The sequence below is a fragment of the Pongo pygmaeus genome, chromosome 23, assembly GCF_028885625.2.
Source record: "Pongo pygmaeus isolate AG05252 chromosome 23, NHGRI_mPonPyg2-v2.0_pri, whole genome shotgun sequence".
Taxonomy (NCBI): domain Eukaryota; kingdom Metazoa; phylum Chordata; class Mammalia; order Primates; family Hominidae; genus Pongo; species Pongo pygmaeus.
In genome coordinates this window covers 41,567,198-41,586,284 of record NC_085931.1, presented here as the reverse complement: position 1 = coordinate 41,586,284, position 19,087 = coordinate 41,567,198, and the positions used below count along the sequence as shown (strand labels likewise).

At 48.6% G+C, this 19,087-nt stretch overlaps 3 protein-coding genes and 1 pseudogene across 5 annotated transcripts in view; 2 read left to right on the top strand and 2 right to left on the bottom strand.

Moving 5' to 3' along the window:
* Positions 1-1,541: 1,541 nt before the first annotated feature.
* Positions 1,542-2,176, bottom strand: LOC129023534 (uncharacterized). The gene has a single exon (XM_054470351.1). It carries the CDS (start codon positions 2,172-2,174, stop codon positions 1,542-1,544), a length of 633 nt encoding a protein of 210 aa, XP_054326326.1. The 5' UTR covers positions 2,175-2,176.
* On the top strand, positions 1,892-17,676 carry DUSP18 (dual specificity phosphatase 18). 3 transcript variants are annotated; one of them, XM_054470354.2, is made up of 3 exons: positions 1,900-2,315; positions 5,693-6,369; positions 17,429-17,676. In XM_054470354.2, the coding sequence occupies exon 2, from the start codon at positions 5,770-5,772 to the stop codon at positions 6,334-6,336; it is 567 nt and encodes a 188-aa protein (XP_054326329.1). In that variant the 5' UTR covers positions 1,900-2,315; positions 5,693-5,769; the 3' UTR covers positions 6,337-6,369; positions 17,429-17,676. The 3 variants fall into 3 exon arrangements, with proteins under 3 accessions (XP_054326327.1, XP_054326329.1, XP_054326331.1); XM_054470356.2 differs by lacking the exon at positions 17,429-17,676 and having other exon boundaries at positions 2,119-2,315; positions 5,693-5,934; positions 6,045-8,367; XM_054470352.2 differs by lacking the exon at positions 17,429-17,676 and having other exon boundaries at positions 1,892-2,315; positions 5,693-8,367.
* SLC35E4 (solute carrier family 35 member E4) overlaps positions 4,136-19,087 on the bottom strand; it is a 30,338-nt gene continuing 15,386 nt past the window's right edge. The window contains exon 2 of the mRNA XM_054470350.2: positions 4,136-4,280. Coding sequence (XP_054326325.1) covers positions 4,210-4,280 — 71 coding nt within the window. The 3' untranslated portion in view covers positions 4,136-4,209. The remainder of the gene's footprint in view (positions 4,281-19,087) is intronic.
* LOC129023537 (large ribosomal subunit protein uL13-like) lies at positions 10,229-15,882 on the top strand (annotated as a pseudogene).

Here is a 19,087-nt window from a genome sequence, read left to right as displayed (position 1 = left end):
CGGGTGGTATATCAGATGTGAGAAAAAAGCAGGTTACTAAAAAGTGAACTTTTGTGATGTATCCTTTTTTAAGCATAAGCATGTTGTAACATATATATATATGTGAATGGATTCTGATCAAAATACACCAAAATGTTAACAGTGATTGTCCCTAGCCACTTATGCTGCTGGCCTGTCTTGTCTTCTTTTTATTTCTTTGAGACGGGGTCTCACTCTGTCGCCCAGGTTGGAGAGTAGTGGCACAATCTCACCTCACTGCAACCTCCACATCCCAGGCTCAAGCGATCCTCCCACCTCAGCCTCCTGAGTAACTGGGACCACAGGTGAGCCACCAAGCCCGGCTAATTTTTTGTATTTTTGGTAGAGATGGGGTTTCGCCCTGTTGCCCAGGCTGGTCTCGAACTCCTGAGCTCAGGTGATCCAACTGCCTCAGCCTTTCAAAGTGAAGTGGTGGGAATACAGGCGTGAGCCACCATGCCTGTTCTCATTTTTCTATAAGTGTACACTACTTTTATAATTAGGTCAAAAAAGACAACTGTAGAAGGATAAAAAATATTGAAGGACTAGTTTTTCTAATGCATTTTCAGCCTATTTGGAACTGGAGTGTTGTGAATATTTTTATATTTACAAACTAGTATGAAAATCCAACTTCTCAATCTCTCATTTACATTTTTCTGACCTCTATGCATAGCCTAGGTATGAGGTGATGGAAAAAGCTGGTTTAGAGATCAAGATGCTCAAACACAAAAGTCCCCCAAATCCTGAGAGTTTTTTGTTTTTTTAAAAAAATCCTTAAAACACTTAAAGACACATAAAACTCTTCACCCACTTAGTGGTGCAAAAAATTTACCAATACTAGAAGGGGAGGAGGCTGGCAACAACTGGAAATATTCCCTTTCAAGTAATAAATAATGGTCATTTTGAACCAAATTGCTTTCCACCTCAAGTCCTCCATGGATGGGAGCCTGGAGGATGCAGTGATGGGGGTTATGGAATGGAAAGGAGCGTGGGTAATTGGGTTTGTGAGGATTGGGGCCAGGCAGAGGGAACTGGGGGCTCTTCCAGGACCACTGGGGAACACAGAGGCTGAGAAGGGGAGTGTGGGATGGGTTCGAGCTGGGGAGGACCTCGGCCTCGCCAGGCTCTAAGGAGAGTCAGAGCTCACCACCTAGGGCGCTGGGACCACACGATGTCATGCCTGGGAGACTGAAGGGCTAGGACCGATTCTGAGAAAACGTGGACTGGAGATGGGGATTCCAGGTTCTCCCGGGAGTCCAGGCGAGGGAGTTCCGGCTTCAGGGAGTCCCAACAGCTACTGGGAAGGGGCTGGTGCCCACGACTATGAGAAATCCAGACTCCCCTGGGGTGTGAAAAAGGGCCGAGGTCTGGCTGAGGGAGAGCGAGTCTGAAAGAGTTCGGGCTCCCTTGCGGGTCCGAGAGTCTAACGAAGGCTCTGGGCACCCAGGCCGCACCTGAAGAGCACCAACGACTGCGCGCTCCGCGGCGCGGGAAGGAGATGTGCGGCTGAACCCCTACGCCGATTACTTAGCGGCGGCCCTATAGAGAGGGTGGTTCGAGCCCGAGGTGGCGCCGGTCCCGTAAATCGTGGAGGATCTCGGGTCCCCTGTGAACGAGGGCGTAGTCAGTTGTGTCATGGCGGCTTCCCTGTTCGAGAAACAGTTGGAAACTGGAGGCCGGTTGGGAGCCATGGTCGTTGAGCGCACGGAGGCCGGTTGGAAGCCATGGTCGTTGGACGCGCGGAGAACGGTTGCGGGCCATGCGCGTTGGACGCGCGCAGACCTGGAGTTAGTCCCTGGGCGGAACCTGGAGCCCCGCGCGGCGCGTTGCCTGGGAGACGCATACGGGGGCGGGGCCGGGGAGGGAGTGTCACACATGCGCACAGAGCCCGGGGGGGCTACGGAAGCGGTGAGATTGTCTCTGGGCTGCAGCCCTGGTCGACCCGGCCCGTTGCCGTAGAGATGGGCAGGGCTGGATGGAGTGGGGTGCGGTGAGCTGAGCTGACCCTGCTTCGCCACGGGGACTGCAGTGACCCCGGCTTGCCGGCAGGGCGGGTAACCGGTTGAGCCAGGGTGGGGCTGCTCAGGGGCATGGAGCCGAGGCCAGGATTTCTCTGAAGACCCGGCACAGGCTATTCCTTTCTGCGACGAGCCCATTGCTGTGGAAACCAAAGCGTTAGGCCAGCGGCGATTGAGGCTGCGGGATCATGACTGGTCTCTCTCCCGAAGAACCTTGCCTAAGGCTTCCCGAAGCGGCTACTTCCTGAACGAACCCGCCCACCCGCCTGAGGGAGACAGGTAAGACCTTGGGGGTCTTGACACCAAGCAGGCGAAGAAGCCTATTCCAATGCCAGCTCCCCGAGGAAACCTACTTGGCCCACCCCTAGAAGTGGTGCTTCGCTCTCGTTAACTCTTGGACTTTGTTCCACGTTTATAACTTAGTATTTCACGAACGCCCCGCGGTGTTTGTTCTTTTTTCCCACACATAATGGACCATAAAGATCGGCTTCCTTGCTTTATGACTCGTTCTGAACAAGTCCTTTTCCGCGCTGTGTCTCACTTTCCTCTTTTGTAAAATGGAAATATTAACTCTAGACGCCGGTCTGATTAGGTTGCTTTGAAGATCGAACCAGATGAGGGAAGCCAAAGACTTCATAGGCTGTAAAGTGGTGAAGCTGAACTGTTACCGAGTTGCTGTTTTTTTCTCCTCCTCCCTCTCCCTCAAGCTAAACGTTCTTTAGATCTCTTGTGATTTCTTCAGGCGGTCCTTTGTGACTCCCTAGGCTCCGACCTGGAAGAAATCTTGTTTACACTTCCCCTTCACAGAGCCCTGCATTTTAACTTCCCTATCAGAAGCAAGAAAAAATAAGTTATTTTGAGAGGGCTTACTCTATGCCAAGCCCTGAGAAAACTCTTTACGTGGATTATCTCTTTTAATTTCACAAACATCCTTTTAAGGTAGGTACTGTTATCCTATTTTCAAGCTCTGTCTGCCTGTAATTGCCTGTTTACTGTCTGTTTCTCCCACTAGTCTTTGAGCTCCCTGAGAAAAGGGGCCATGCCTGTCTTGTACATTTCAGTATCTGCAACACCTAATATAGGGCCTGATAGAGATTTCTTTTTTTTTTTTTTTTTTTTGAGATGGAGTCTCACACTGTCGCCCAGGCTGGAGTGCAGTGGCGCGATCTTGGCTCACTGCAACCTCCGCCTCCCGGGTTCAAGCAATTCTCCCGTCTCAGCCTCCTGAGTGGCTGGGACTACAGGCCCATGCCACCACGCCTGGCTAATTTTTGTATTTTTAGTAGAGACGGGGGTTTCACCATGTTGGTCAGGCTGGTCTTGCACTCCTGACCTCAGGTGATCTGCCCGCCTCGGCCTTCCAAAGTTCTGGGATTATAGGCTTAAGCCACCGTGCCCAGCCCTGATAGATATTTCTTAACTAGCATGAAAATGACTCCTCCCATCACTACCCTCACCCGCAAGAGCATTGTCACTTCTGCAGACTTTTAGTGGCTATAATGAACAGCACATTCCTCTATTCCCGTTACCCACTGGGCACTGGTTTGGGGGGACATCAGTTCACTTCTCTCTGGATTTTCTGATGATGAGGATCCAGAACATTCCTTAGCATTTAGACTTCCATCTGGGTTCAGGAGGCTTTTTCTTTGCCCTTCATATCACCTCTGTAACAAGCCAGCCCTCTCTGTCCTTCCGGGGATGAGCCTGATGCATTTGAGTCTGGGGCATTGGCAGGTAGGATTTGCCTATACAACCTTTGGTCTTTCTCTTTGGTAGCCTCAGACCCACCCCCATCCCCACCCAGACCCTCCCTGGAATTCTAGAGACACACGGCCAGAGAACTCATTCTTTCCAGAAAACCTCTCAGAAGGCAGAGTCTTAGCTGTTGGGAGTAATTTCTTCATTCAACAAATATTTATCAAGCACCTACTTGTTGGGACACAGCGCTTGGCACTAGTTGGTGATAGAGTGGGAGTGAAGACAGACACCGTCATATCTCTGAAGGGCTCACAGTCTCTTGGGGAGACAGACATTAATCAAATAATCAGATCGGAGCAAAACCACATCTTCAATAAGTGTTAGGAAGGAGAGAACATAGGGCTAAGAAAGCCTGGAGCAGAGTTGGTCAAAGGTGAGGGAGGGGTGTGATCTAAGGAGATTTCCCTTAAAACAGTTACCTTTGAGTTGATATCTTAAGGCTCCTCAGACTTCTGCAGTCCTCTGCTGAATGGAACAGATCAGGATCTGATGGGTTCATAAGGAAAGAGACTGAGAGATCAGCAGGGGCAAAGGCCACTGGCTGGAGAGGACAGGCTGTCCCTAAGGAACTGTAAGTGGCTCAGTTCACCTGAGGCCCTTCAGAGCATGGGGAAGCCTAATAAGAGGCTGGAGAGACAGGCAGGAGCCAGGTCACAAATGGCCTTGACAGCCAAACTAAGTGGCTCCATCTTATCCTCACAGCCCCACTGAAATATATATTAAGCAGGGAAACAAAACTTTGGCTCCTCATTTCTCGTGCCTGGTGAAGACTGCCACTTGGCCTTGAAAGGTGTGATCTAAATCCAAATACCCCTATTTCAGTGGGACATATAAAGATGTCCTGGGTTTTGCAGCTTTGTTTAAGTCTGAGAAAGTGAAGGTCCGAGAGTCTAACGAATGCTCTGGGCACCCGGGCCGCACCTGAGGAGCACTAAGGACTGCACGGTCAGCGGCACAGGAAGCAGATTTGCGGCTGAACCCCTACGCCAATTACTTAGCGGCGACTGAACCTATCGAGCGGGTGAAGGCAGGGGGTCTGCCTCTCCCTGGGGTGCGTTTCACAGCTCTGCTGCAGGCAGCATGATGCAGGTATGGCAGGTCTTCCTAAGGCCCTGCTGTCTCTGTGCTTGCCCCTGGGGTTGCTGTGGTGCCCATCATGCTGGCTTCCAGGAAGCTTTCAGCCACTCCCTTTCCCAGGCCCTCTTCAGAGGCAAGGTACGGGAGCATGTCTAACAATTTAGGACTTTGTATTTGACATCAGCTTCGCATGGGCATATCCTATCTCTTTAAAGAGATGGTTCTTAGAGGGGGAAAATGGGAACCCTCCCTACTCTTATACCAACCTCCTCAGTGACTGCCAGCACAGTGGGCTCTGGTTCCATGCCATTGGCTCAGGGCCTTATGATTTGGGCATAAAGTCAGAAGACTGACGAGGAAGACTGTACAAGTGGTTACCACTCAGAGAGGCTGGAAGGAAGGAGAGAATTTGGAAGAGGAGCAAGAAAAGGGTTCTGTGAGCTTAAATGGAGAATCAGGCCAAGGCACAGGCCGAGGGACACAAGTCATCTGCCCAACTAGAGCTGTGGGGCCCCTCAAGGGAGGCCTCAAGTGCCAGACTTGGGGACTTGCCCTTTGTCCTATAGGGCAGTGCACATTAGACCACCTGAGAAGCATGCTGAAAATGCAGATTCATGCTCTTCACCCCGAGAGTCTGACTCTGTGGGTTTGGAGAGGGACCTGGGTATCTGTACTTTAAATGAGTTTGCTGGGTAATTCTGCTGTGATGGTCAGAGGACTGCCTTGGGGAATGCTATAGGCCTATCCATCCATTTCCCAGGGATCCCCTAGAGTTGGCCCTCTGGGCACCTGCCCTCTAAACATCCTCTCCCTCTCTGCAGTTTTCCATGGACACAGCCTAGCAGAAAGACGCAGCCTTCATGCTTCGCTGACTGCTGACTGCTGACCCACCGCCTTGATGACAACACCCTCGTGTGCCTTCCCAGTTCAGTTCCGGCAGCCCTCAGTCAGCGGCCTCTCACAGATAACCAAAAGCCTGTATATCAGCAATGGTGTGGCCGCCAACAACAAGCTCATGCTGTCTAGCAACCAGATCACCATGGTCATCAATGTCTCAGTGGAGGTAGTGAACACCTTGTATGAGGATATCCAGTACCTGCAGGTACCTGTGGCTGACGCCCCTAACTCACGTCTCTGTGACTTCTTTGACCCTATTGCTGACCATATCCACAGCGTGGAGATGAAGCAGGGCCGTACTTTGCTGCACTGCGCTGCTGGTGTGAGCCGCTCAGCTGCCCTGTGCCTCGCCTACCTCATGAAGTACCACGCCATGTCCCTGCTGGATGCCCACACATGGACCAAGTCATGCCGGCCCATCATCCGACCCAACAGCGGCTTTTGGGAGCAGCTCATCCACTATGAGTTTCAGTTGTTTGGCAAGAACACTGTGCACATGGTCAGTTCTCCAGTGGGAATGATCCCTGACATCTATGAGAAGGAAGTCCGTTTGATGATTCCACTGTGAGCCATCCCACCAGCCCCTGCATTGGAGTCAGAGGTACAGATCTATTGTTGATCCTACACCAAGATCCAAACTTGAACATTCTACTTTTGTTGATACAGAAAAAATGATTAAACAAAAATGATGATGCCTTTTATGAGCACAAGAAAAAAGAGTTGCTGTAGCTTTTAACTTTATAATCCATTTTTTTTTAAGATTAAACTCACTAATTGTGAGATGGTGAAGATAAATTTTCTGCCCTGTGAGTGACAGGCCTCTGCTGGCCAGGGGATAGGTTGAGGCAGATGGTGCCTAAAAGAAAGAGGCCAGCACCCATTGCACATGGCAGGCCTGGAATCCTGCAGCCCTCCCCAAAACCGATTGAATCTGCTACAATTCCACCTCGTTCTTTCACACCCAGAGCCAGAGCCTTAAGCATCATGGTACCTCTTGTGCTTCTCACAGTGAGTGCCAGTCTACTAGATAAATGGCCTTCAGGCAGTGCTCCAGGAATCCTGGGGGGGGTCCCAGGCCACCTCTGCTTCCACCTTCACTACAAGTGGCCCAGTTCTGGTTTTCTAGATTGTACTTTTGCATAAGGTAGTTTTTAAAGCATTCCACTGTGTAAATTTTTTTTTGTCTTTTTTTGAGACCGTCCTGCTCTGTCACCCATGCCAGAGTGCAGTAGTGTGATCATGGCTCACTGTAGCCACAACCTTTCAGGCTCAGGTGATCCTCTTACCTTAGCCTCCTGAGTGGCTGGGACTACAGATGTGTGCCACCATGCCCGCATCTTTTTTTTTCTTTTTTTATAGAGATGAGGTTTTACTATGTCACCCAGACTGGTCTCAAACTCCTGGCCTCAAGCAATCCTCACACCTCAGCCTCCCAAAGTGTTGGTGAGCCACTGTACCCCGATACCACTATATAAAAAATTTTTTAAAAATTGTGAGTGCTATTGTACATGGCAAAGTTTCAAAGAGCTCTTGGCCATCCCTCACCAAACTTTGACAAAAGATGGTGTTGGTCCCCTTCTCCAGGGCACATGAGAAAAACAAGCCTGACATCAGGCCTCAGGGGTTCCTCTCACAGGCCTTGGCTTGGAAGGCTGGAGCTTCGGACCAAGGCCCAGCCCTGTCACCTCCTCTTCATGTGACCTGGACCCCTGGGAGCATCAGTGTCCTCATCTGTCCAATGACAGCCCTTTTCTCACAGAGTTATTCTGAAGATTCAACAATTTCTTGGCATAGTGCCTGGCACATGGTGTGTGCTTAGCTCAAATGGCAGCTCTCATCATGAATGATAGACTCTTTCACCCTTCTGGTCCCAGGTTGGCACACACATCCTCATAATGGCATTTCTCCTTTCTGTGCACAGCCCTTCATTGTTACAAAGTACTCTTCCAAAAAGTTACCCTGTGTGTAAAAAAAAAAAAAAAAAATGGTTTAAGTCCTTTCAGACCCTACCTCGGAGGAGGCCTAGACTTAGAGCCTTTTGAGAGCTTCCGTCTTGTTTAATCTGGGTGCAATCTAGGGGTCCTGAAACAAGGAGCACAATTCCAGCTTCCCCCAATCACTTCTAAACAGTGATTGCAGCCTTGTTTAGAATCACTATGAAAACCTGCACCCCGGCTGACTACTGGGATCCATAAGGGGGCAGTGTCAAAGGGACTAACGAGTGGACTCCATCAGTAGGCCCTGGAATTCAGGATTGTTCACATCCCCTTGGTGCCAAGGACCCGGCTCAAGACCAGCTCTTCTGATCCAGAGGTTTTCAGCAAACAGCATTTGAAACAAAAGCACAGCTGCTCTGTTTGACACTGAACTGTGGCTCCAGATTCCAGTGGAAGCCAAGTGCTTTTTCTTTTATAGCTGGGCGCCTGTAATCCCAGGCTGGGAGGCTGGGAGGCTGAGGCAGGAGAATCGCTTGAACCCAGGAGGCGGAGGTTGCAGTGAGCCGAGATTGTACCATTGCACTCCAGCCTGGGCAACAAGAGTGAGACTCCATCTCAAAAAAAAAAAAAAAAAAAAAAGGAAAAGAAAGGAAAAAAAGAAATGCCTGGGACCAGAAATATTTTGGATTATTTTCAGGTTAATATTTGCTTTACCTGAAGCAAATATTAGTTGAGCATGCCAACTCCAAAATCCAAAATGCTTAAATGAGTATTTCCTTTGATAGTCATTTCAGCTCTCAAAAAGTTTTAGATTTTGAGCATTTCAGATTTTTGGATTTGAGATCCATGAATGGGTCTCAAACTATATTTCACTTGAGGGGGCTATTGTAAATTTTTTTTCCAATTGCTCATTATTATTATATAGAAATGCAATTGAGGCCGGGTGTGGCAGCTCATACCTGTAATCCCAGCACTTTGGGAGGCCGAGGTGGCCAGATCACTTGAGGTCAAGTGTTCGAGACCAGCCTGGCCAACATGGCAAAAGCCTCGTCTCTGCTAAAAATACAAAAGCAGGGCATGGTGGCAAGTGCCTGTAATCCCAGCTACTGAGATTAGAGGCTGAAACAGGAGAATTACTTGAACCCGGGAGGCAGAGGTTGCAGTAAGCCAAGATCACAACATTGCACTCCAGCCTGGGCAACAGAGCAAGACTCCATCTCAAAAAAAAAAAAAAAAAAAAAAAATTGTTCTATGCCTTCTGGCCCCCATAGTTTTTTCTCAGAAAATCCAGAGGCATTCTAACTATTGTTTCCCAACAGGTAATGCTTTATTTTTCCCCAGCTGCTTTTTAAGATTTTCTCCTTGTCTTTGGTTCTCATCAGTTTGATTATGATGTATATGGACATGGATTTCTCTCGGTTATCCTTATCAGAGGTCACAGAGCCACTTGATTTCGTGTTTCAAAAATCTAGAAGTTCTCAGCTATGATTTCTTCAAATATTGTTTTCTGTACCATACTGTCCTGTACTTGTGTCATTGATAACATGAACATTAGACCTTTTGACATTGTCCGTGAATTCCTGAGACTATTCAGTTTTTAAAAAATTTTCTCTAGGTGGGTGTGGGGGCATGCACCTGTAGTCCCAGCTATTTGTTGGGGCTGAAGTGAGAGATCACTTGAGCCCAGGAGGTCAAGGCTGCAGTGAGCCAAGATCGTGCCACTGCACTCCAGCCTGAGTGACAAAGTGAGACTGTGTTTCAAAAAAAAAAATTTTTTTTTCTCTCTGCTGCTCATTTTGGATAATGTATTAGTTTATTCTTGGTGCTGTAACAAATTACCACAAACTTAGTGGCTTAAAACAACATCCATATATTTTCTCACAATTTCTATAGGTCAGAAGCTTGATTGGACTTGACTAGGTCCTCTGCTTAGAGTCTCACAAGGTCAAAATCACGTTTCATAAGGCCAAAACCAAATGTGTTTTTCCCTGGAGGCTCTGAGGAAGAATCTGCTTCCACATTCATTTGGGTTCTTGGCTGAATTTAGTGCATTGCAGTTGCAGGGTAGAGGACCCTGTTTTCTTAGCTGTCAGCTGGGGGCTGGCCTTTTCTCCGTAGAAGCTGCCCACATTCTGGTGCTTTCTATGTGTCCCCCTCCAGAAATAGGTTGAATTCTTCTCACACTTTAAATACTTCTAACTTTTCCTTCTGTTACATCTAAGTCCAGCCAGAGAGAATCACTCTGCTTTAAAAGACTCACGTGATTAGAATGAGCCCACTAACATAAAAATAAAATCAGTTACATCTGCATAAGTTACATCTGCAGTCTCCTTTGTCATATAAAGTAACATTCACATTTTCCAGGGAATAGGTCAGAAACATCATTTCCAAATCTTGATTCTTGTATTTTCTTAGTTCTAAAATTCTTATTTAGCCTGTAATCCCTGCACTTTGGGAGGCTGAGGCTGGTGGATCACCTGAGGTCAGGAGTTCGAGATCAGCCTGGCCAACATGTTGAAACCCTGTCTCTAAAAATACAAAAAATTAGCTGGATGTGGTGGCGGGTGCCTGTAATCACAGCTACCTGGGAGGCTGAGGTGGAAGAATCGCTTGAACCCAGGAGGCAGAGGTTGCAGTGAGCCGAGATCATGCTATTGAACTCGAGCCTGGGCAACAAGAGTGAAACTCCATCTCAAAAAAAAAGAGAGAAAAAAAGTCTTTTTCTGATAATTCCAACATCTGGGTCATCTCAGGGTCCAGACTTTCCTTGTTCTTTGTGTGTAATTTGGATTGTATCCCAGGCGTTTTGAATAGGTCTTGTTTAAATCCCACGGAAAATGTCAGGTTTTTGTTTTAGGAGGCAGTTGACCCTCTTCGGTTCGATTCTCATCTGTCTCCTGTGGGCTATTGTAGTTCCAATATCAGTTCAGTTTCTTTTTTTTCTTTTCTTTTTTTTTTTTTTTGAGATGGAGTCTCGCTGTGTCGCCCAGGCTGGAGTGCAATGGTGCAATCCAGCTCACTGCAAGCTCCACCTCCCAGGTTCTAGCCATTCTCCTGCCTCAGCCTCCCGAATAGCTGGGACTACAGGCACCCACCACCACGCCTGGCTAATTTTTTGTATTTTTAGTAGAGACGGGGTTTCACTGTGTTAGCCAGGATGGTCTCGATCTCCTGACCTCGTGATCCACCCGCCTCGGCCTCCCGAAGTGCTGGGATTACAGGCATGAGCTACCACGCCCGGCCGATCAGTTCAGTTTCAAAGCCTTTGCCATGTAAATCAGAACAGTCCTAAGCTTATGCCACCCAGTGACCAGTCTGAAACCTGGGTGTTCTGCCTAATAGTTCAGTTCTCATTCACTGGAATACTACTTAGGGTCAGATCCATGCATGTGAGCCTACAAATTCATGTGCAACTTTATGAGATCTATTTCACAAGCTCTCTCCTGTCCACATTCTCCAGCTTTCAAGACCCCTCATTTTCCTGGCCCTTTAGCTAGAAATTGGGACCTTGAGTCTCCCTGCTCTGTTACGTACCCTCCATGGCGGGTGTACTCTTGGGCCAGGTGACAGGATGAAGAGAGAAAAAAGGCAATGGAGATTCCCCTCTTCTACCTTTCAGATTGCAGATGCTTTGGACAGATGAAAGGATTCTGCTTTGTCAGAGTTTTAGGTGCTTTTCTGGCCACCACTGTGACTGCTGCTACCCAAAAAAAAAAAAAAAATTTTTTTTCTAGAGACAGAGTCTCATTGTGTTGCCCAGGCTGGTCTCAAACTCCTGGCCTCAAGTGATCCTCCTGCCTCAGCCTCCCAAAGTTCTAAGATTACAGGCATGAGCAACTGCACCCAGCCTTGTTAATATTTCTTTTTCAGAGTCCTCAGATGCATTATTTCCAGGGCTTTCAGTTGCAGCCAGTGGGAGAGACAGACTATGCTTACTCTATCTTACTTAGAAATGGAACCCCGAGAGATTTAGTTTTTTTTCACTAAAAAAAAATTTTTATTTTGAGATGGTCTCATTCTGTTGCCCAGGCTAGATACTGTGGTGTGATCACCGCCCACTGCAGCCTCAAACTCCCAGCCTCCAATGATCCTCTTACCTTAGCCTCATGAGTAACTGGAACTTAGAGGTACTCAACACCATACCCAGCTAATCATTATTATTATTATTATTATTATTATTTTTGAGACGGAGTCTTGCACTGTTGCCCAGGCTGGAGTGCAGTGGTGCGATCTTGGCTCACTGCAAGCTCCGCCTCCTGGGTTCACGCCATTCTCCTGCCTCAGCCTCCCGAGTAGCTGGGACTACAGGTGTCCGCCACCACACCTGGCTGATTTTTTGTACTTTTAGTAGAGACGGGGTTTCACTGTGTTAGCCAGGATGGTCTCGATCTCCTGACCTCGTGATCCGCCTGCCTTGGCCTCCCAAAGTACTGGGATTACAGGCATAAGCCACCGTGCCTGGCCTATTTTTTAAATCTTTTAAAAATTTTTTTAGAGACAGAGTCTCACCATGTTGCCCAGGCTGGTCTCAAATTCCTGGGTTCAAGTGATCTACCTGTCTTGGCTTCCCAAAGTGCTGGGATTATAGGTGCGACCCACTACACCCGGCCAGAATTTTTTTTTTTTGAGACAGAGTCTTGCTGTGTCACCCAGGCTAAAGTGCAATGCCGTGATCTCGGCTCACCGCAACCTCCGCCTCCCGGGTTCAAGCAATTCTCCTGCCTCAGCCTCCCAAGTAGCTGGGATTGCAGGTGCCCGCCCCCACGCCCGGCCATTTTTTTTTTTTTTTTTTTTTTTAGTAGAGACAGGGTTTCACCGTGTTGGCCAGGCTGGTCTCAAACTCCTGACCTCAGGTGATCCACCCGCCTCGGCCTCCCAAAGTGCTGGGATTACAGGTGTGAGCCACTGCACCCAGCCCAGAAATTTATCTTACATGCTCATTCGTAGAAAAAGGAAAACAAATATGGTCCAGCCACAATATCCCCATCCTTGTAACCAAGTCAACATCTTAGTATTGTGATCTAGTTCCTTCCTCCTGAGCATTTTTTTCATAGTTGAGTAAACATAATTTTCATTCCTCCTTTTTTAAATTTTAATTACTTTATATTTTTATACAAAATAGAGATGGGGTTTCACTATGTTGACCAGGCTGGTCTCGAACTCCTGGGCTCAAGTGATCCTTCCTCCTCAGCCTCCGAAAGTGCTGCGATTACAGGCATGAGCCACTGGGCCAAGCCATTCCTCCTTTTTAACTCTCTTTTTAAGTATTCAGAATTGGACATGATGAGACCAGGAGTTCGTATCCTAAGTGGGAGAGGTTAAGGTTGAGGGCTTTTGAGAGGGTTCACATCCTTTCCCCAAACAGTTCGCGCTGTTCTTTTGGACTGAGAGTAGAGCAGCCTTTTACTCAGACAACCTCGGAAGAAGGCCATGTTAGGGTTTGAATGCAGTCCTATAGTAGGGGAGAAAAAAATGGTCCCATAGCCTAACAGCCTGGCTTAGAACAGGGATTCTAGCCCTGTTTGATTACATGAAGCTTTAACTTTCTCACTTCAAAAAGTGAGGAATCACTTTCTTTCCAAAGTCAATTAAATTTGGTTTGAGAAGTTTCTGTGAAGTTTATAATGCCCTGTCAGATAAACAGGGACATGCTGTTGGCCCTGAGGATTTCTCGGAATGACCTCTGTTGAGATGGTGATCTAATTACAAATCCCAGGGGCAGGTAGCTCTTGACCTTGAAGCACATAGCCCTGCTTTCCTATCCTGGGATGTTAAATCCAAATGCCCTTAGAGGCCAAGTGCAGTGGCTCATGCCTGTAACCCCAGCCCTTCGGGTGGCTGAGGCAAGAGGATCACTTGAGCCTGCGAATTTGCAGTCAGCCTGGGCAACATAGTGAGACTCCTTCTCTACAAAAAGTTTTTTAAAAAAGCCCAGCATGGTGGTGCACACCTGTAGTCCCAGCTACTTGGGAGACTGAGGTGGGAGGATCGCTTGAGCCCAAGGAGGTTGAGGCTGCAGTCAACTATGATGGCACCACTCCACTGCATCCTCGGCAACAGAGTGAGACCCTTTTGCCCAGGATGCAGTGCAGTGGTGCCTCAATAAATGAATGAAAATAAGAAAAAAAAGGTCCTAAGAATCCATTACTTTCCACCTCTGGATCGCGGCCCAATATCACCTAAGAAGGAGCTTGGGCGGAATGTTGAGAGCTGTGGATTCTCATCCTGACTCTTCCACCTCTTGGCTTTGTCTTCAGGCAGACCCTGGAATTTTTCTGAAATTTTGCTTACTCTGTTAAATGGGAATCACAATGCCATCCGTGCATAAGAAGGCACCCCACAGACCTCTATTTACAGAAAGCAGAATTGACTATGGGCTCCCAACTGTGACACTGAAATCCATCATCATGTTTATGCTGAAACCAGATTTCCTTCAGGCTCCTTCTAGCTATTTCCTGGGTATGGAAGGGATACTAAGGCAGGCCCATTTCTGAGAGACATGCTAGATGTGCCCTTGGCAAAATATTTGTAATTACTTTTCCTGGAAGAAAAAAAAAAAGATATTTTGTTGACTGAGCTGGGCAATGCCAGGCTAGTGACTTCTTTTTTTCTTTTTCTTTTCTTTTTTTTTTTTTTTTTTTTTCCAGATAGGATCTCACTCTGTTACCCAGAGTGGAGTGCAGTGGTGTAATCACAGCCCACTGCAGCCTCCCACCTCAGCCTCCCAAGTAGCTGGGACTACAGGCGTGTGCCACCATACTTGGCTTTTTTTTTTTTTTTTTCCCGTAGAGACAGGGTTTTGCTATGTTGTCCAGATGGGTCTGGAACTCCTGGGCTCAAGCCATCCACCTTCCTCAGCCTCCCAAAGTGCTAGGATTACAGGTGTGAGCCACCATACCTGGCTGCTGGCTTCTTGTGGCAAACTGTCCCTACAACCCTGGGCCAGACCCTGCACAGCCCTGGTAACTTCACACCGTGGCTCTGTTCTTCATAGCAGAGTAGGGAGCAGAGAATAGCAGAACCCCAGGAATTAGGAGGGTGAAGTCCTAATCCTACTGCTTCCTCTGCACAAGGTCGTCTTGGTTCTTTCTATTCTTTGGGCTTCAGTTTCCTCATATGGACAACAAGGATTGAACTAGATCTGTGGTTTTCAAACAGGGTTCCAGGGAAATCTGGCAGAGGTACCTCAGGGGTGAGGGGGCCCCATGCCCTTCCCTGTTTCATCTAAAAATAGGGAACTCCTTTCCCAGGCGGCTGCCGAAGATGGCAGAGGGGCAGGTCCTGGTGCTCAATGGTCGAAGCTATCTCCTGGGCTTCCTGAGGGCCATGGTGGCTAAGCAGGCCGGAAGGTGGTGGTCGTACACTGCGGGGGCATCAGTATTTATGGCAATGTCTACAGAAAGAAGTTGAAGTACCTGGCCTTCCTCCACAAGCGGATGAACAGCAACCCTTCCCGAGGCACCTACCACTTCTGGGCCCCCACCACTTCCAGGTCCCCAGCCGCATCTTCTGGCGGACCCCCAGGCATGCTGCCTCGGGAGACCAAGGAGGCCAGGCTGCCCGCGACCGCCTCAAGGTGTTTAACGGCATCCCACCGCCCTATGACGAAAAAGCGGCTGGTGGTTCCTGCTGCCCTCCAGGTCGTGTGTCTGAAGCCTACAAGAAAGTTTGCCTACCTGGGGCACCTGGCTCAAAGTTGGCTGGAAGTACCAGACAGTGACAGCCACCCTGGAGGAGAAGAGGGAGGAGAAGGCCAAGATCCACTACCCGAATAAGAAACAGCTCATGGGATGGCCGGACTGTAATCCCAGCACTTTGGGAGGCGGAGGCGGGCGGATCACGAGGTCAGGAGATCAAGACCATCCTGGCTAACATGGTGAAACCCCGTCTCTACTAAAAAAATAAAAAATAAAAATAGCCGGGCGTGATGGCAGGCACCCGTAGTCCCAGCTACTCGGGAGGCTGAGGCAGGAGAATGGTGTGAACCCGTGGGGCGGAGCTTGCAGTGAGCGGAGATCGCGCCACTGCACCCCAGCCTGGGCGACAGAGCGTGACTCCATCCCCCCACCCCCCAAAAAAAACAGCTAATGAGGCTACAGAAACAGGCCGAAAAGAACGTGGAGAAGGAAACTGACAAATACTCGGATGTCCTCAAGACCCATGGACTCCTGCTCTGAGCCCAATAAAGACTGTTTACTCCTCAATAAATATGTAAATAAATAAAAACAGGGAACTCTGCTTTGGCTTGATTGATTTTGGGCTCCAGCGTAACAAGGGTTCTCCTCCAAAGAGAGTCTAAACATACAAACAGAAATTCCCAGCCTAGGCAGCAGGTGCAGCTGGGATGCTGGCAGTGCTTAGAGAAGGGAGGCGGCCAGGCATGGTGGCTCAGGACTGTATCCCAAGCACTTTGGGAGGCCAGGGTGGGTGGGTCACTTGAGGTCAGGAGTTCGAGACCAGCCTGGTCAACATGGTGAAACCCAGTCTCTACTAAAATACAAAAAAATTAGCCGGGCATGGTGTTGTGCGCCTGTAGTTCCACCTACTCAGGAGGCTGAGGCAGGAGAATCACTTGAACCCAGGAGGCGGAGGTTGCAGTGAGCGGAGATCGCACCACTGCACTCCAGCCTGGGCGACAGGCTCTGTTTAAAAAAAAAAAAAGAGAAGGAGGAAGGGGGCACATGAGGGTTGTGGCAGTCGGAATAGGGCAGCAGGAGACCTAGATACTGAAAAACTTCAGCAGGCATAGAGAACAGGGTGGCCCCCAATAGCCGAAGGGTTCAGGGTAGGCTTGGAAACATGAGAACATCCATGGCTTCAAATACCAGGCCAGGGAGCCCAGGCCTTGTCCTGCCAGTGGCGGAGAGCACAGAAGGCAGCCACCAGCCCTCACTGAGCAAACATTTACTAAGTGCATGCTGTGGGCCAGGACTGTGCAATACTCGGTTAGGGAGGATGCAGAGGTGTGGCTGACAAGACCCCACCCAGAACAGAATGCTCCCAGGCTAATTCCTCATAGGGCTCCAGGCTATGTTCTTAAGTCCTCAATCACTCATTCAATAGATATTCACTGATATGGTAGCTAGCCTCAGAGATGTCCTCAGTAATCCCATCTTCCTGGTAATCCTGCCTTTGTGTAGTCAATGTGGGAAGGGCTCACACTAAATAGACTTCTAACCAATAAGATACTGGAGAAATGACAGACTTTGAGGTTAGATTTAAAAGGACTTTGTGGTTTCTTGCTCTCTTGAATCACCCACTCTGGTGGACACCAACTACTATGTGTTGAGGACACTCAAGGGGCCCTATGGAGAAGCCCACATGGCAAGGAACTGAGGCCTCCTGCCAACAGCCACGTGAATGCCCCATTTTGAACGTAAATCTGGAGCTGCCTTTGCAAAATTCTGACTGATACAGTGAAAGAGATCTAACTTAATTGACTCCATCTTGCTTCTAATCTCCAAGTTGTCTTTGTTCATTCCTGGGCATAGGCTGAACTAACATTTGGAGAAACTTAGTTTATAGTTTATAGATTAAAATGAAGATGATAACGGCCCTTTCCCAAAGCAGACCTCTTTCTTGCCTAGGGACTAGATTGCCTATATAAGACTAACATTAGCCACAAGATTGGAAATTATGGTTTAGGAGTCATGCAGCTGGAGGCTGCAAGATTCTGACCTTCCCTAAACTGCTCCTAAGATCAGTGCTTGCAATATTTTGCAGACCCTGCCCTTGATGGATCAGCTGGCACTACCCAGATCGATAAACTGGCTCGTCTGATCTTGTGGCCCCCACCCAGGAACTGACTGGGCACTAGAAGACAGCTTCAACATCCTGTGATTTCATCCCTGACCAATCAGCACTCCTGTCTGACTGGCTTCCCCCAACCCACCAAGTTGTCCTTAAAAACTCTGCTCCCTGAATGGTCGGGGAGACTGATTTCAGTAATAGTAAAACTCTGGTCTCCTGCACAGCAGGCTCTGTGTGAATTACTCTTTCTCTATTGCAGTTCCCCTGTCTTGATAAATCGGCTTTGTCTAGGCAGTGGGCAAAGTGAACCCACTGGGGGGCCACAAATCCTCCAGCCCCAGCCAAACTTTCAGATGACTGAAGCTCAGACCCACATCTTGACTACAACTTCATGAGAAACTCAACCAGAACCAACCCACTAAGCCAATCCCGAATTCCTGATCCACTGAAACTGTGAGATACTACATGTTTGTTACTCTAAGCCATAAGGTTTTGAGATAAAGTGTTATTCTAAATCAATACAACTGATACCCACTCTGCCCCAGCACTTCCCACTGTCATGGAGTTACCTAGACCACAACAAGAAGTCTTCCCTAGTCTTCCTGCCTCGTGTCTCAAGCCCCTCCAATTTTTTCTCTACATAGGGTCCAGACTAAATTGAAGGTCTGCTTATCAAGAAATGTTTATTTTGACCAAGCGCAGTGGCTCACGCCTGTAATCCCAGCACTTTGGGAGGCCAAGGCGGGCAGATTTCTTGAGGTCGGGAGTTCAAGACCAGCCTGGGCAACATGGTGAAACCCCATCTCTACACACACACACACACACACACACACACACACACACACACACACACACACTCTCTCTCTCTCTCTCTCTCTCTCTCTCTCTCTCTCTCTCTCTATATATATATATATATGCACACAAAAATTAGCCAGGTGTGGTGGCATATGCCTGTAATCCCAGCTACTCAGGAGGCTGAGGCACAAGAATCACTTGAACCCGGGAGGCAGAGGTTGCAGTGAGCCAAGATTGCACCACTGCATTCTAGCCTGGGCAACAAAGCGAAACTGTCTCAAAAAAAGAAAAGAAATAAAAGATCATGGCTCACAACCTCTCGTGGCCCTCAGTTAAGTATTTTGTGCTACTTCCAGGAAGTTATTTAGTGCAGTGGTGGAGGATTTGACATCCCTCAGCTAATTTGAGGGCAGAGTAGCATGAAGGAGCTACTCCTTCCAGGGAGCGAGGACAAACAAGGACTCATGATCCTGGAATGCCAATCCAAGGGCCACCAGGGGAAGGTAGAAGGGGCACCAGGCAGCTGGGCCTGAGACAGGTCTTTGTTTCGAAGTCCACAATGGCAGGATGCCCAGCACAGACCCAGCTTCCCAGGCTTCCTCCAAAGCAGGACAAGGGGGCTGGAGGCTTGGCATCCACGCTGCTATGCTCGGGCGGGAGCATGCCTGGGGGACTCTCAATGTGCTCTGGCAGGCTGAGGAGGGGTGGGGCAGATAACAAGAGAAGCCTTGAGGAGGAAGTGGAAGCATCTGTGATAAGACTAAGGCCTTCCTAGGCCTTTGTCCATTACAGCTCCAGAAGCTGGTGGGGGATTAGGTTCCACTGCTGCCCCCACTC